This window comes from Trichoderma citrinoviride (genome assembly GCF_003025115.1).
Source record: "Trichoderma citrinoviride strain TUCIM 6016 unplaced genomic scaffold BBK36scaffold_1, whole genome shotgun sequence".
NCBI classification, from domain to species: domain Eukaryota; kingdom Fungi; phylum Ascomycota; class Sordariomycetes; order Hypocreales; family Hypocreaceae; genus Trichoderma; species Trichoderma citrinoviride.
The window spans coordinates 1,117,110-1,130,226 of record NW_020194709.1 but is presented as its reverse complement, the minus strand read 5'-3'; the positions used below and the strand labels follow the sequence as shown (position 1 = coordinate 1,130,226).

Below are 13,117 nucleotides of genomic sequence, written 5' to 3'. Positions count from 1 at the left end.
AGGTTCCAGTTTCCGCATGTATCTACACCGTACAGCTCAACCCTCGGCCACTCAATTGCGCTTCCATCTCAGAGAGGAACTCGTGGGCAATCTCTTTCTCAAAACTAAATCCTCCTAATTCTCAACCAAGTTAAGCAGCGTCACGAAGTCACTGTACCTACTCACCGTGATATGTCTCACCCCTTCTGAGCGACAGCAGACGGACCATCTTCGGCTGGCCGTCTTCCATCACGTGACCCTGCACGACCGTCTCCCCATCCCTGAGCCTTAACGTGTCTACTAGTATCGCCTTACGTGGTGGTTGTGCTGGGACCTGAGCCAAAACCGCCAAACGAACTCCAATCACCGCCATCCTCTCCTCTCCTCCCCGACCAAACCGCCCAATATGAGTTACGGCAAGAAGGACGAGGATGCCGACCTGGGGTTGGTCAAGGTGGACCGCACACAAGTCTTCCAAGAAGGTACCAATTCGTCTGCACATGCGACTGCGTCTCCCCTCTCCCACCAGACCTCTTGTCCCTCTTGTCCCTCTCATCCCTCCAGCTCTTCCAGCTCCTTTCCCCGCCGTCTGTCTGCAAAAGTGGCCTCGCTCGAGTGCTAATCGAAAGGCGCACAGCTCGATTGTTCAACAGCTCTCCAATCCAGCCTCGACGATGCCGCATCCTCCTGACCAAGATCGCCCTCCTCCTCTACACGGGCGAGTCCTTCCCCAAGAATGAAGCCACCACCCTCTTCTTCGGCATCTCGAAGCTGTTCCAGAACAAGGATGCCAGCCTGCGGCAGATGGTCCTCCTCATCATCAAGGAGCTGGCCAACTCCGCCGAGGACATCATCATGGTGACCAGCACCGTCATGAAGGACACCGGCGGCAGCAGCGACGCAATTTACAGACCCAATGCCATCCGTGCTCTGTGCCGAATCATCGACGTAGGTGGAAACTGCTGCGTGCTTTGGCGGCGTCCCGCCTTGACAGCAACTTGCTAACGTGCGAGGCGACAAACAGGCTACAACCGTCCAGGCCATCGAGCGTGTCATGAAAACCGCCATTGTGGACAAGAACCCGTCCGTCTCCTCCGCCGCGCTCGTTTCGTCCTACCACCTGCTGCCGATTGCCAGAGATGTTGTGAGGCGGTGGCAGAGCGAGACTCAGGAGGCGGCCGCTTCCTCCAAGTCATCGGGCGGCTTCTCCCTGGGCTTCTCCACGTCTAGCGGCTCTCTGCCCATGAACAGCTCGACCATGGCCCAGTACCACGCCATTGGCCTCCTCTACCAGATGCGCTCGCACGACCGCATGGCGCTGGTCAAGATGGTGCAGCAGTTTGGCGCTGCCGGAGCCGTCAAGAGCCCCGCCGCCACGGTGATGCTGGTCCGGCTGGCCGCGCAGCTTGCCGAGGAGGACCCCTCGCTCCGGCGACCCATGATGCAGCTCCTCGACGGCTGGCTGCGACACAAGAGCGAGATGGTCAACTTCGAGGCCGCCAAGGCCATCTGCGACATGCGCGACGTAACCGATGCCGAGGTCAACCAGGCCGTCCACGTCCTGCAGCTGTTCCTCACCTCGCCCCGCGCCGTCACCAAGTTTGCCGCCCTGCGCATCCTCCACAGCTTCGCCTCCTTCAACCCCACCGCTGTCAGCGTTTGCAACACCGACATTGAGCTGCTCATCTCAAACTCCAACCGGTCCATTGCAACCTTTGCTATCACGACCCTGCTCAAGACGGGCAACGAGGCCAGCGTCGACAGGCTGATGAAGCAGATCTCGGGCTTCATGTCCGAAATCACCGACGAGTTCAAGATCACCATCGTCGAGGCCATCCGCACCTTGTGCTTGAAGTTCCCTAGCAAGCAGGCTGGCATGCTGACTTTCCTCAGCGGCATCCTGCGCGACGAGGGAGGTTACGAGTTCAAGCGCGCCGTCGTGGAGAGCATGTTTGACCTGATCAAGTTCGTCCCCGACTCCAAGGAGGACGCCCTCGCGCACCTGTGCGAGTTCATCGAGGACTGCGAGTTTACAAAGCTCGCCGTTCGTATCCTGCACCTCATCGGCCTCGAGGGCCCCAAGACGGCCCAGCCCACCAAGTACATCCGCTACATCTACAACCGCGTCGTCCTTGAGAATGCCATTGTCCGCGCCGCGGCTGTTACTGCCCTTGCCAAGTTTGGTGTCGGCCAGAAGGACCCAGACGTCAAGAGCAGCGTCAAGGTCCTGCTTACGCGCTGTCTGGACGACGTCGACGACGAGGTGCGAGATCGAGCCGCCCTGAACCTGAAGCTGATGGCCGAGGAGGATGACGAGTTGGCTCGTAACTTTGTCAAGAACGGTAAGTTTCGCTTTCTCCTTCCAGGACATCAACTCCCGCGTCTTGCTGACAAATTCAACGCTTCAAAGACAACATGTTCTCGCTCCCCTTCTTCGAGCACCAGCTCGTCATGTACGTCACGTCGGACGACAAGTCCACGTTTGAGGAGCCCTTCGACATTTCCAAGATCCCTGTGGTCACCCGAGAACAGGCAGACGCCGAAGACAGGACCAAGAAGCTTACTGCTACGACCCCTACGCTAAAGGCGCCGAAGGCCGGCCCGACCAAGACGCCAGCAAGCGGCGCGGAGGCTGCGGCGAGTGCCAGCGCCCAGGCTCAGCGATACGCCCAGGAGCTGATGCAGATCCCCGAGATGAAAGAGTTTGGCAGCGTCGTCAAGTCGTCGCCTGTTGTTGAGCTCACCGAGGCCGAGACGGAGTACGTCGTCAGCGTGGTAAAGCACATCTTCAACGAGCACATTGTCCTGCAATACGAGGTGAAGAACACACTCCCCGACACAGTCCTGGAGAACGTCTCAGTGGTGGCATCGCCTTCGGACGAGGAGGAGCTGGAGGAGGTGTTCATCATCCAGGCTGAGAAGCTGGCCACCAACGAGCCGGGCAAGGTCTACGTGGCATTTAAGAAGGTCAACGGACAGGCGTCACTGCCCGTTTCGACCTTCTCCAACGTGCTCAAGTTTACCAGCAAGGAGATTGACCCGTCAACGGGCGAACCCGAGGAGACGGGCTACGACGATGAGTATGAGGTGTCGGAGTTTGACCTCAGCGGCAGCGACTACGTCATCCCTACATATGCCAGCAACTTCAACCACCTCTGGGAGCAGTTTGGCGCCTCAGGGGAAGAGGCGGAGGAGACGCTGCAGCTGAGCAGCATGAAGAGCATAGCAGGTAAGCTCTATCCGAGCCTTTGTTTCTCACTTTCTCCCCCGCTCTATCAGCACCCCTTTAGTTCTATATCACTTTGCATCGTTTCAGTTTTGCATGTCAGTTTCGCTAATACGGGAGGCAAACAGAGGCAACGGAGCAGCTGGCCAAGATCCTATCCCTGCAGCCCCTCGAAGGAACAGATGTCCCCGTCAACCAGACCACGCACACGCTCAAGCTGCTGGGCAAGACAGTCAACGGCGGCAGAGTGGTGGCGAACATTCGCATGGCATTCTCGTCAAAATCTGGCGTGACGACGAAGATTACGGTCCGTGCCGAGGAGGAAGGCGTGGCGGCTCTTGTGATTGCATCTGTGGCATAAATGTAGGGAAGCAGGCGTTGAGGGTCATAATGTATCGGTGGTTAGACAAACGTCTCTGTCAAGTTTTATTTTCACCCCTTTTATTTTCTCTGTTCTTTTCTCGTTCATTTTCCTCGGTCTGGAGTGGCAGACGGCAAGCAAAAACATCTTGTTATATTGATATACATTGAAGGAAAAAGGAGTGGTGAAGATGATGACAATGATGATGACAATGACTGCCTACTGATGTGGTCAACTACATGCATGGGCTTGTTCCGATGTCGGGTTCGCATGGCCAATCGAGTAATATCCAACTGTTTTTGATCATCATGGGCTATTCGGGATCAGACGGCGGCAAGCTGACTACCAGTATCAGTACATAGCTCGACAGATGAGCTTCTCCGTGGGAATGACGGTTGCTTCGAGATAGTCATGTCCTTTTAGCACCTTGGTGTGGTGGCAACAAGCCACGAGGGTTGAATCTGACTACTGTAAGCTGTCGAGAACAGCTATAGCTCCTGGCATGTAATAGCTCACTCAGCCTTACATACAGCTCTGCGCCCATCACGGCATCCTGAGCCGAAAGTTCTGTGGAGCTATCCACTGCCCGTCGATGGTAAATGATGATCGATCCCGAATGAAGATTGATGACGCTCCAACTCGAGTAATACAGAACACAGTATCACTTCTCCTTCATTCTTTTTGTTGGGACAGCCCAAAGGAGCATGATTACGTCACCTGACAGCATTCTTAATAATGTGCCTCTGCTGCTCGCTTTGAGCTATTATATAAGTACCTAGGTAGTAATAATGTTAGTTGTTTGTGAGAGCCGGCGATGAATCACATGGAATGTGTAGGGTAAGTGGTACTGAGCGCATGACCTCGACTGAGAAGTTGTGGATGGCGTCTATGTAAGTGAGCTGGCGAATAGTCTAAGCGCCATTTGATGAGATGGGGATGAGGTGTAACTGCCAGAGAGCACCGCTTGTATGTAGTCAGCAGATTAGCGATCCATGATGGAAGTTTGAGCTCTGAGAGGGGGGGCTTGGGGGCCAATCCACGAGCGTGGACAGCGCTAACACCGCTAAAGGATGACTGCTATGCTTGGATGCCCAGCACCAGGACGCTAAATCCCAGCCCGCCATCGATGTCTCAGCCAAAACATGTGCCAGATCGCGCGAGTGGGGGGGAAGCCCTGGGTGACGAAAACAGCATGACAGAACTGAATCAAGTGCTCTTTTCAGGGACGATGTCGATGGTGGGAAAGGAAGGAAAGACGAGCACAGCGACTTGTGCGCAATTCACCTGCATATCACGGCCAATGCCTCACAAGGCCGAACAAAGGGCATGAGCGCCTATCCAGATCCTATCATAGAGCAGGAGTACGCGTAATGTGTCTGCTGCATGGGGGACTTTCACGTGCTGGCGCTTTTAAATTGCCCACCTACAGTATCTACCTACACCTCCAGTTGAGTTCAATGTTATCCACAAAACGAACGAGATGAAGTGGTCAAGCCCAGGGTTCAGGTCCCGTCCGGCAGGCGAGAGCTGTTGCATTGCACCCGCATCTTCCAGACGCGGAGCTACACTATCAATACATGCAGATCCAGCGGTAGCAGGCGCTGGGCTGTGACTTCAGGTTGACGAGATTTGGGAGGTGTGCCCAGTAAACCGGGGTGCGTCAGGTACATGTGCATTGAAGCAGCATGCACAGCGGGCTGGACGGGGCTGAATCCGGCCATGCGTACCCCATACGCCGCAGTACTTGTGGCGACGCGCCACCCAGGTACACTGCAGCGCTCCGCTAGCAGGCCCCCGGCACAGACGGAAGCCCCCAGCGTTAGCACGACGTGGCGCTGGAGAATCAGGACCCCAGCTGTGCGTCGAGCTCGAGTAGCGGTACAGTGAGCACGGAGCGCGGCTAGGCGGCCAAGGCCCAGGCCAATCTCCCTGGGCATGCATTTCCTCCTATCGTGTCTTTTCTGCTCGGCCTCTCTGCAGCACCTAATAAACCAACAAACCACCAACAAGGCACGCAAGAGAGAGAGAGGGAAGAAAAGAAGGCCACCTCGCACGGGGCTCCCTTTCAAAATCTCCCTTTCATCTCGCCTCGCTCCTCGTCGAGCAGAGTGAAGACACAAGAACGAAAGTGACGGCTCTTCCACTGGCGCGATGAACGCCATACAGCAGAAATGCCGCCCGAAGCATCAGGTCCTGGTGCTCAAGTGCTATCCGCGCACGACCAAGGGAGCAGTCGACGTCAAGCCCAACAGCAGCGAGCTGAGCTATCTGCTCTACTACGCGACCAGCCGCCGGTCCAAGATCCAGAAGATTGGCGCCTTCTTGGAGAAGAAGACGGCCAGCGATGTCTGGCGAATGCGCATTGGGTACGTGCCTCTATCCCGGACCTTGCCGGGGCATCCGCCTGCAACCCCCTCGGTGGCGATGGTGATGGGCTGGACATCGACCATGGTGTTGAGCTTGTCCAGAGTGTTCAAGGCTGACCGCGGCGGCATTGCCCGCGCTTCTCGTGCAGTAACGTACAGGTGACGCTCGGCATCCTCGCCGCCCTCGTCGAAAAGTCGCCCAAGGATGCCGTCCTCATCGCGCCCTGCATCCTCAAGATCCTCGAGCTCATCCTCCGCTCCAACGACATCACCATGATCGAGTCGTCGCTCCCGACCTGGGAGGCCTTCTGCGAGCATCACGATGCCTCCTCCCTCTTTGCCGACCAGGTGTACCTCAACCAGTACGTGTCCGTCGTCAGATCCTACGCGCAGCTCGCGTCGACTCGAAACTCGCCGAACCGAGCCGCCTCGAGCCGGCCGGTCCAGATGCGCTGGAGGAACGCCGGGCTGGGCGCCATCAGGTGCATTTCGACCTCGGACGCCCTGTCTTCGGTCAGCGGACGCCAGATCGACGTCATTGTGCCCATGATCTTGGAGAACCTGTGGGCAGACGACGAGTCACTGCTGGATGTGCTGCTGGAGCGCGTCGAGGCCGAGGAAAAGGTGGACACGGAGAAGCTTCTGCGGCGAAGGACGAGCGTTGCGACGGTGCAGACGGGCGAGGGCAGCGGTGATGCGAACCCGCTGGCCATCTCGGGAACCGCTATGGACGTAGACAAGATGGCCGAGGAGGACACCGGCGTCCTGGCCTTGCAGTGCCTTAAGAGCATCTTTGTCGTGCCGTCCCGCTCGCAGATCCACTCGGCGACGGCAGCCCTGCTTAAGTTCATCCTGGAGCGCGTCAAGCAGGGAGAAAAGGTCACGGCCGGCGACACCGCCGAGAACGGCAACGACCGGGGTTGGGCCATCAGCATCTTCAGCATCGTTGCCCGCTGGGCCCCCGTGCAGGATCGCTATGTCATCTTGGTCATGGCACTTGACACTCTGACACATACCCTCATGACGGACGACACTCTGGACCAGCACATAGCCCTGACCGCCATGATCGAGTCCCTGCTGAGGTCCGACGTCAACCTCATTGGCCTCAGCGTCATGGACGTCCTCTTGGGCCTCATCAAGCAGATCAGGAAGCTCTTTACCCTCGCAAACATTGGGAGCCGAGCCGAGACGCCCAGCGACAAGGTGGCGTCGGACAGCGAGATGGAGCAGAACTTGCACCAGCCGCAGCGCAAGGAGCTCCTGGCACGGCTCGAGCGGTGCATCGGCGACCTCGCCAGCCACATCTACTACGCCGACCAGGTCTCGGACATGATCGCCGCCATTGTCGGCCGGCTCAAGCCCAGCCGGTCGTCGAGCGCCCCGTCCACGCCGCAGGGCGAGAAGACGGAGGGCACCGAGCAGAGCAACCCCTCGCCTCCCTCGGCCACGACCACGGCTGATCTCGCCGAGGGCCAGGCCAACAGCCTGGTCGACGTCTACTTTTCCTACACGCTGGGCCGCATATCGGCGCTCCGCATTGTCAACATCATCCTCCACGTCGCCAATCCCAAGGCCAAGGTCAAGAGCAACGCCGACCTGGGCCGGAACCGAGTGCCGACGCAGGTCTGGGAAGGCACCCATTGGCTTCTGCGCGATCCCTCAGGCCAGGTGCGGAGGGCCTACATCGACGCCCTACTCACGTGGCTGGACCTGGAGACGACCCCCATGGATCTGGTGGCCAGGGACGAGGCGCTGGAGCCGCACAAGTCGACTGCGGCCGGCATCCTCGCCGCCGCCAAGAATGCCAATGCTCGCGACCTGCCCAATGGCCGCCGCGTCGTTTCCAGCGCCTCGAACAAGGACCGCCAGCCGAGGACTCGGCGCTCGCAGTTCCTGCCGCAGCTTCACCTGGCCATCTACGACAACGCGCTGCACTTTGTCGAGTTCGAGAACGACCTCGCCGCGCTGCACACGCTGCTGGCCAGGCTCGTGTCCCGGCTCGGTGTCAACGCCGTTCGCTACGGCGTGCCCATGATCTATCGCCTCCAGGAGGAAATCTTGGCTCTAGACCAGCCCATCCACAAGGTGCGGATCGCGGCCCTGTGCCACGGCTACTTCTGGGCTCTGACCGACAGGTTCGAGTTTGAGGGCTCTGCAGTGGGCAGGGCGATTGGAAACGAGATTGCCCGGCGAAAGAGCAAAGGCTTCTGGGTGCCGGGCATACAGGTCCCGGCGCTGCCCCTCGACAAGATCGGGCCGCTAGGCCAAGCGTCTCCGCCGCCCTCGTGGGACCTCAGCGCTCTCGAGACGGAGGAGCTGTTGCCGTTCGACGACCGGGTCGCTCTGATCCAGTGCATTGCCGTGGGCTACGAGGAGAGCACCTCGTTCCCGCCAAACAGCCCGTCTGCCTCGCCGGGCCGGACGCTCTCCGGCCCCATCCTCAACACCCCCATGAGCCCCGGGTCCTCTTCCGCGGCGGTGGCCCCAGACAGGGTGTTGGAGCTTCCGGACGCCTACCGCGAGGAGATGTTGACCGAGTGGTCCAGAGAGCAGGTGGCCGCCGCCCTGGCTGCCGAGGGCAAGACCGAGTCTCTCAACGGCTCACGAACGGGCACCGTGGCTACCGGCCTCAGGAATCTGACCATCGCCACCGGCACCGGCAGCGGCCTTGGCGGCATCAACGGCAACAATGGCTACCTGCCGTACTCGCCCTACGGCAGCCAGCATAACCTGCGGCCGCGCTCGTCTCAGACGCACATGATGGACCAGAATCAGCTCCTCGGAGCCCTTGGACCTTCGCCTAGGTTCCGGCAGGGCAGCATCCGAAGCGGCATCTCGCAGACGATATCGTCGTCGAGTAAGGCCGGCGTTGCTTCCGTGGAGCAGCTCAAGCGTGTGCTCTCCGGTAACGTGTCCCCCAACGCCTTTGGCTCCGAAGACGACAGCGCCGAGAGCATGGTGAGTTACGAGGAAGACCCCTCGGAAAAGAGCTTCAGCCCGACCGGTACAGATTCAGACCGGCCCACCACTTCGGCCGACGGCTTCAGCAGGAGGTCGAGATCCGGCAGCTCTGGCGCCCCGCTTAGCTCGGGCTCGAACCGCGACAGCTTGCCGAGGCTCCATCTGGATGGTGATCGGGAAGAAGGAGGCGGGCTGGGTATGAGCATCCCTCCCGTGCCCCCTCTCCCCAGCCTCAGCGTCCTTTCGGAAAAGGGAGGACCACTGAATGGAGGAGGCATCGCCGTTCAGGATTATGGGGCAAAGGCTTCGTCCAAGCGTACCAACAGCCGAGGAGGCGACAGCATTGCAGCTCGGTCACTCTTTGGTAACCACGACGATGGCGGTAGGACGATGGACCTGCAAGAGCTCCTCAGAGGCATTGATAGTCATCCCAACGAGGGTAGCTTGGGCAACTTGACCAGGCCTCCCTACTGATGGGATTCGACTATAAGACGTCTCTTTCTGCTTCCAGGTGCTTCAAACACACATACACATCATAACAATGGTGTTGGCAAAGGGAAGTCGGACCGGGAGATGACCATCATAGTTGGTGATAAGGAACAGCCTGGCCAGGCTTTTTCTCACCGCACTCTCACAGGCTTTTACTCCTCCCACGTTACTTACCGCAACCCTTACGCACACATATACACACAAATCCAGAAATGCATTCCCCTCCTCTTCGCATATCTGGACCTCTCACTCACACACCCAGGCATATATATCTATATATATATACATCTGTCACGCATCAATCAAAGGGGCAGTAATCGCCCGAGCCTTTGGAATTCTCTTTTGTATCAGTAATGGCGATAATGACACTTGTTGGGCAGATGAACAAGTGCAACGATGGGGCATGTGGAAGATGGCTGCATGAGAAGCTCGACTCCCACTACATCATGTTACATCGTCAGAGGACACACAGAGAGACACAGATTCACCCGCCACCAGCGGCAAACGTGCATCCCGGAATGAAGAGGTGGAGGCTTACGAATCCTTTTGCTATGGCTCTTGTCATCACTCTTTTCCCCCAATTTCTTTGTTTGTGGCATCTTCTTTTTATCTTAACCCTCTCCTGACCGGCAGCGGGTTTACGTTTTGAAAAATTTTCCCCTTTTTTTTGTTACTTGTTCCTCTTGTGTGTTTGTCTTTTTGTCTCTTAATATCGCAATGTACTTCATCTACTAGAAAGGCGGATAAGCCGGTGTTTTAATTTAGAATGAACGGGGTTGAGCCTGGAAACGATGAAAAACGAAAAAGTAACCAAGCTTTTGCCACGTTTGCATATGCGTACCTTGTTCTGATATCCTTCGTCTTGTCTGTTTTACTTATTTGGAGGTTGTTGCCAGATGTTCTTGATGGACTCAAGTTGAGGGATTGACTCGGCATTGTAAAGTAACGTATAGGTATGAGCGGCATTCAAGGCTCTAGGAACTTTATAGTAGTCGAATGGCATTAATTTGGGGCGTCATGTTCATTCTGAGTGCCAGGAGCTGTGCGAAGAAGGCTTGTGGTATGAGATGATGAGCCTATAAGATCGACTTCTCATGAGCCCAGTACGGGCTTTGATCCAAGTCGTCGACGAGCAGATTCCACAGGCAAATATACCATCATCTCACTGGACATCGACTCAATCTCGATGCAAGAAGTATAACTATCATCGCCCTGCTCATCAAATATATTGTAATTTTTTTCTTCTCTCACTCACCATTCATTCGAGTCCCGTAAGGTATACTTCAGCCAAGTACCGAGGCAAGTACGCCGCGACTCCGTCGTTCTTGCTTCCAAACATTAGTGGTACTTGTACCTCTGTACTCCTTGATTCAACCTCACTTCAACTTCAACCTTCGAACCATCGATGTTTCATTCCAAAGCCAGGCAAGGGCAAGAACCTCGCTCATTTCGTCTCGCCTCTTCGCACAGCCTCCTCCTCTCGCTGCTGCATATTACTGAGGTTAACGTGCCTCTCAGCAGCTAAAAGCAGTACACGTATACAGGCATTTTGGCGCAGTTTCACTCGCAGCGTTGGGCGCAGTCTGCCAGCTAATAATCTCCGCGACAGGGACCTGGAGTAGGCAGCAGGCTGTCCACCATCACTGACTCCCGGACCCCTGGCTCGATCCAATCATACCGTTTTCGACATCATGATTCCCTCGTGCGAGGCACCTTTCTTGCAAGCTTGCACTTCTTGGTCAAGGCGCGCGAGCGGAAAAGAACTATTGCTATTTCTTGCCTGGAGCCAAGGCAAACCCCGGGAGCCCGGATTACTTAGCTGCTGGAGCGGAGCGGGAAGCGGCCCTATCAAGAATTGTCTACCAACGTCAATCACGGATACTTCGTACTTCCTCCCTCGTGGTGACACAGACGGGATATTCCAAAAGAATCGATGCGGCACGTGGAGGCAAGCAGCTAATCTTATGGTGACCTTGGCACAAACATTTTGGGCATTTGGACATATTAATCTCTGGGTCATCTCGTCTGGGGGGCGCACGGCCGTGATTTTCGCTACGGGCAGCAATCCTACAGAGCCCTCGTAGGTGAGGCAGCGGCCGACGAGCTGTGGTTGGACAATGTGTTGATCTTGGCAGTTCTGATACTGATGCGCACTGCATCGGCTCTCCTTCCGGGGAATTCAACACACATACACACTCTTCACACGTTCTCCCGACGCTGCTGGCATTGATACTCGCATTGCTTCACGGCTCCAGAACACACCCACATGAGCGTCACTAGACCCACGCCGCGTCGATCCGCTACGCCCCCGAGCACAGCCTCACTCTTGAGCATTCTGGAACAAGGACAGCTCTTTCAGCAGCCCGCTCTTTTCTTTCCTTTTTTACCACTCCTCATATCCCCGGACAAAACATCTCTCTCACGTTTTGGCCCCGTAGGGCATCCATCCCCTCCCGCGAAAGACGATTGCCCGCAGCAACTCGGTTTCTCCATTCGTTTCCCCGTCTATTCCAGCTCTTTACATACGCCGACATTCATTTACGTCACTGGCTACTGCGACATGCAGGCATAGGGAAGCCGTCGCGAGCTTATCGAACCACCCCTGAGCAACCTGCCACTCGTTACTTTGTACGACACATACCTACCATCATATACGTTCTCTCTCAGGATTGATATTCCGTCCTTGCTCCCCACACCGAGATTGCAGACGCTCTGCTTCGGACTGCCAACTCTTCTGCGGTATTAACTGTCACCTCTTACTGCTCGAGCTACACGTTCTCGCCTTCGTGACCCCTTGCCGCCAATATCTATTGCTGAACAAAAGGCCTGCATCGCTGGTGGAGACTCCCAAGGCTCACTCGTTCGCTCTCACTGCTATCTCGCATCCTGCTTGCATCTCGGGCCCTTCCCACGCTTGCTCGGCTGAATCGAACCCCCTTTATCTCGACCGGCTTACGCTCTACAACGGCTCGGCCCGGGCCATGGACTCATACGATGACGACATCCAACGGCAGCAATACCATCCCTCCCACTCGATCCCCGACGCTGCCTATCCGGACGACTCACCATTCCGGCAGCAGCAGCAGCAGCAGCAGCTCCAGTTCCAGGCGTCTTACGGTGCTGGCGGGTTCGGCACGAGTCCTGTGCACCCCCCAGCTGCGGTGACGCCTCTTTCCTCACACACAGGAAATGAACCCGGATACCAGCCCCAGCACCAACGCCAGACTCAGAATCAGGAAGCTTGGCAGCCCTACGACATCCCCAGCAGCCCTCCTCCTCCATATGATCCGAGTCAGGCCCCAGCCGCTTACCAATACCCGCCTATCCATGCGCCAGCCGTCGCCATTCCCGCAGCTACGCATCCAAACACGCATGCCGATGGGCATGTCCAGGCGGTGGGCATCGAACTGATGCCCTTGCCAGTCGCGACGACGGCCGTGCCTCCTCAACAGACGGCACCTCTAGCACCGGCAGTCTCGACCTCCGTCGAGGACGCCTATAAGCTCGATGCTGCGTCTGTGGAACGTCGGCGCAGGCAAAGGCGCATCAAGATTTGCCTCATTGTCTTGACTGTGGTGTTCATATTTATTGGCGCGTTGATTTTGGGAGTGGCCTGGGGTGTACTTAAGAAGTCAATCAACAAACACCCTGACGACCATGACGATACATTCTGATGTCTGAGAGAGATTCTGTCCTGCTCTGTGGTACGCACACGAAGGCCACGCCGTGGTCCTT

General features: G+C 57.0%; 3 protein-coding genes across 3 annotated transcripts; all 3 read left to right on the top strand.

Annotated features, from left to right (window-relative positions):
• Positions 1 to 309: 309 nt before the first annotated feature.
• BBK36DRAFT_1131652 (coatamer complex, gamma subunit) lies at positions 310 to 3,634 on the top strand. Its single transcript, XM_024892008.1, has 5 exons — positions 310 to 461; positions 617 to 927; positions 1,004 to 2,321; positions 2,390 to 3,208; positions 3,334 to 3,634. The coding sequence occupies exons 1-5, from the start codon at positions 386 to 388 to the stop codon at positions 3,564 to 3,566; spliced, it is 2,757 nt and encodes a 918-aa protein (XP_024753742.1). The 5' UTR covers positions 310 to 385; the 3' UTR covers positions 3,567 to 3,634.
• Positions 3,635 to 5,717: 2,083 nt separating this feature from the next.
• BBK36DRAFT_1109457 (hypothetical protein) lies at positions 5,718 to 9,367 on the top strand (the record flags this gene model as incomplete). Its single annotated transcript, XM_024889478.1, has 2 exons — positions 5,718 to 5,932; positions 6,082 to 9,367. The coding sequence occupies 2 exons, from the start codon at positions 5,718 to 5,720 to the stop codon at positions 9,365 to 9,367; spliced, it is 3,501 nt and encodes a 1,166-aa protein (XP_024753741.1).
• A 2,980-nt stretch (positions 9,368 to 12,347) lies between these two features.
• BBK36DRAFT_1174209 (hypothetical protein) lies at positions 12,348 to 13,056 on the top strand (the record flags this gene model as incomplete). Its single annotated transcript, XM_024895911.1, has 1 exon — positions 12,348 to 13,056. Exon 1 carries the CDS (start codon positions 12,364 to 12,366, stop codon positions 13,054 to 13,056), a length of 693 nt encoding a protein of 230 aa, XP_024753740.1. The 5' UTR covers positions 12,348 to 12,363.
• Between the last annotated feature and the right edge of the window lie 61 nt (positions 13,057 to 13,117).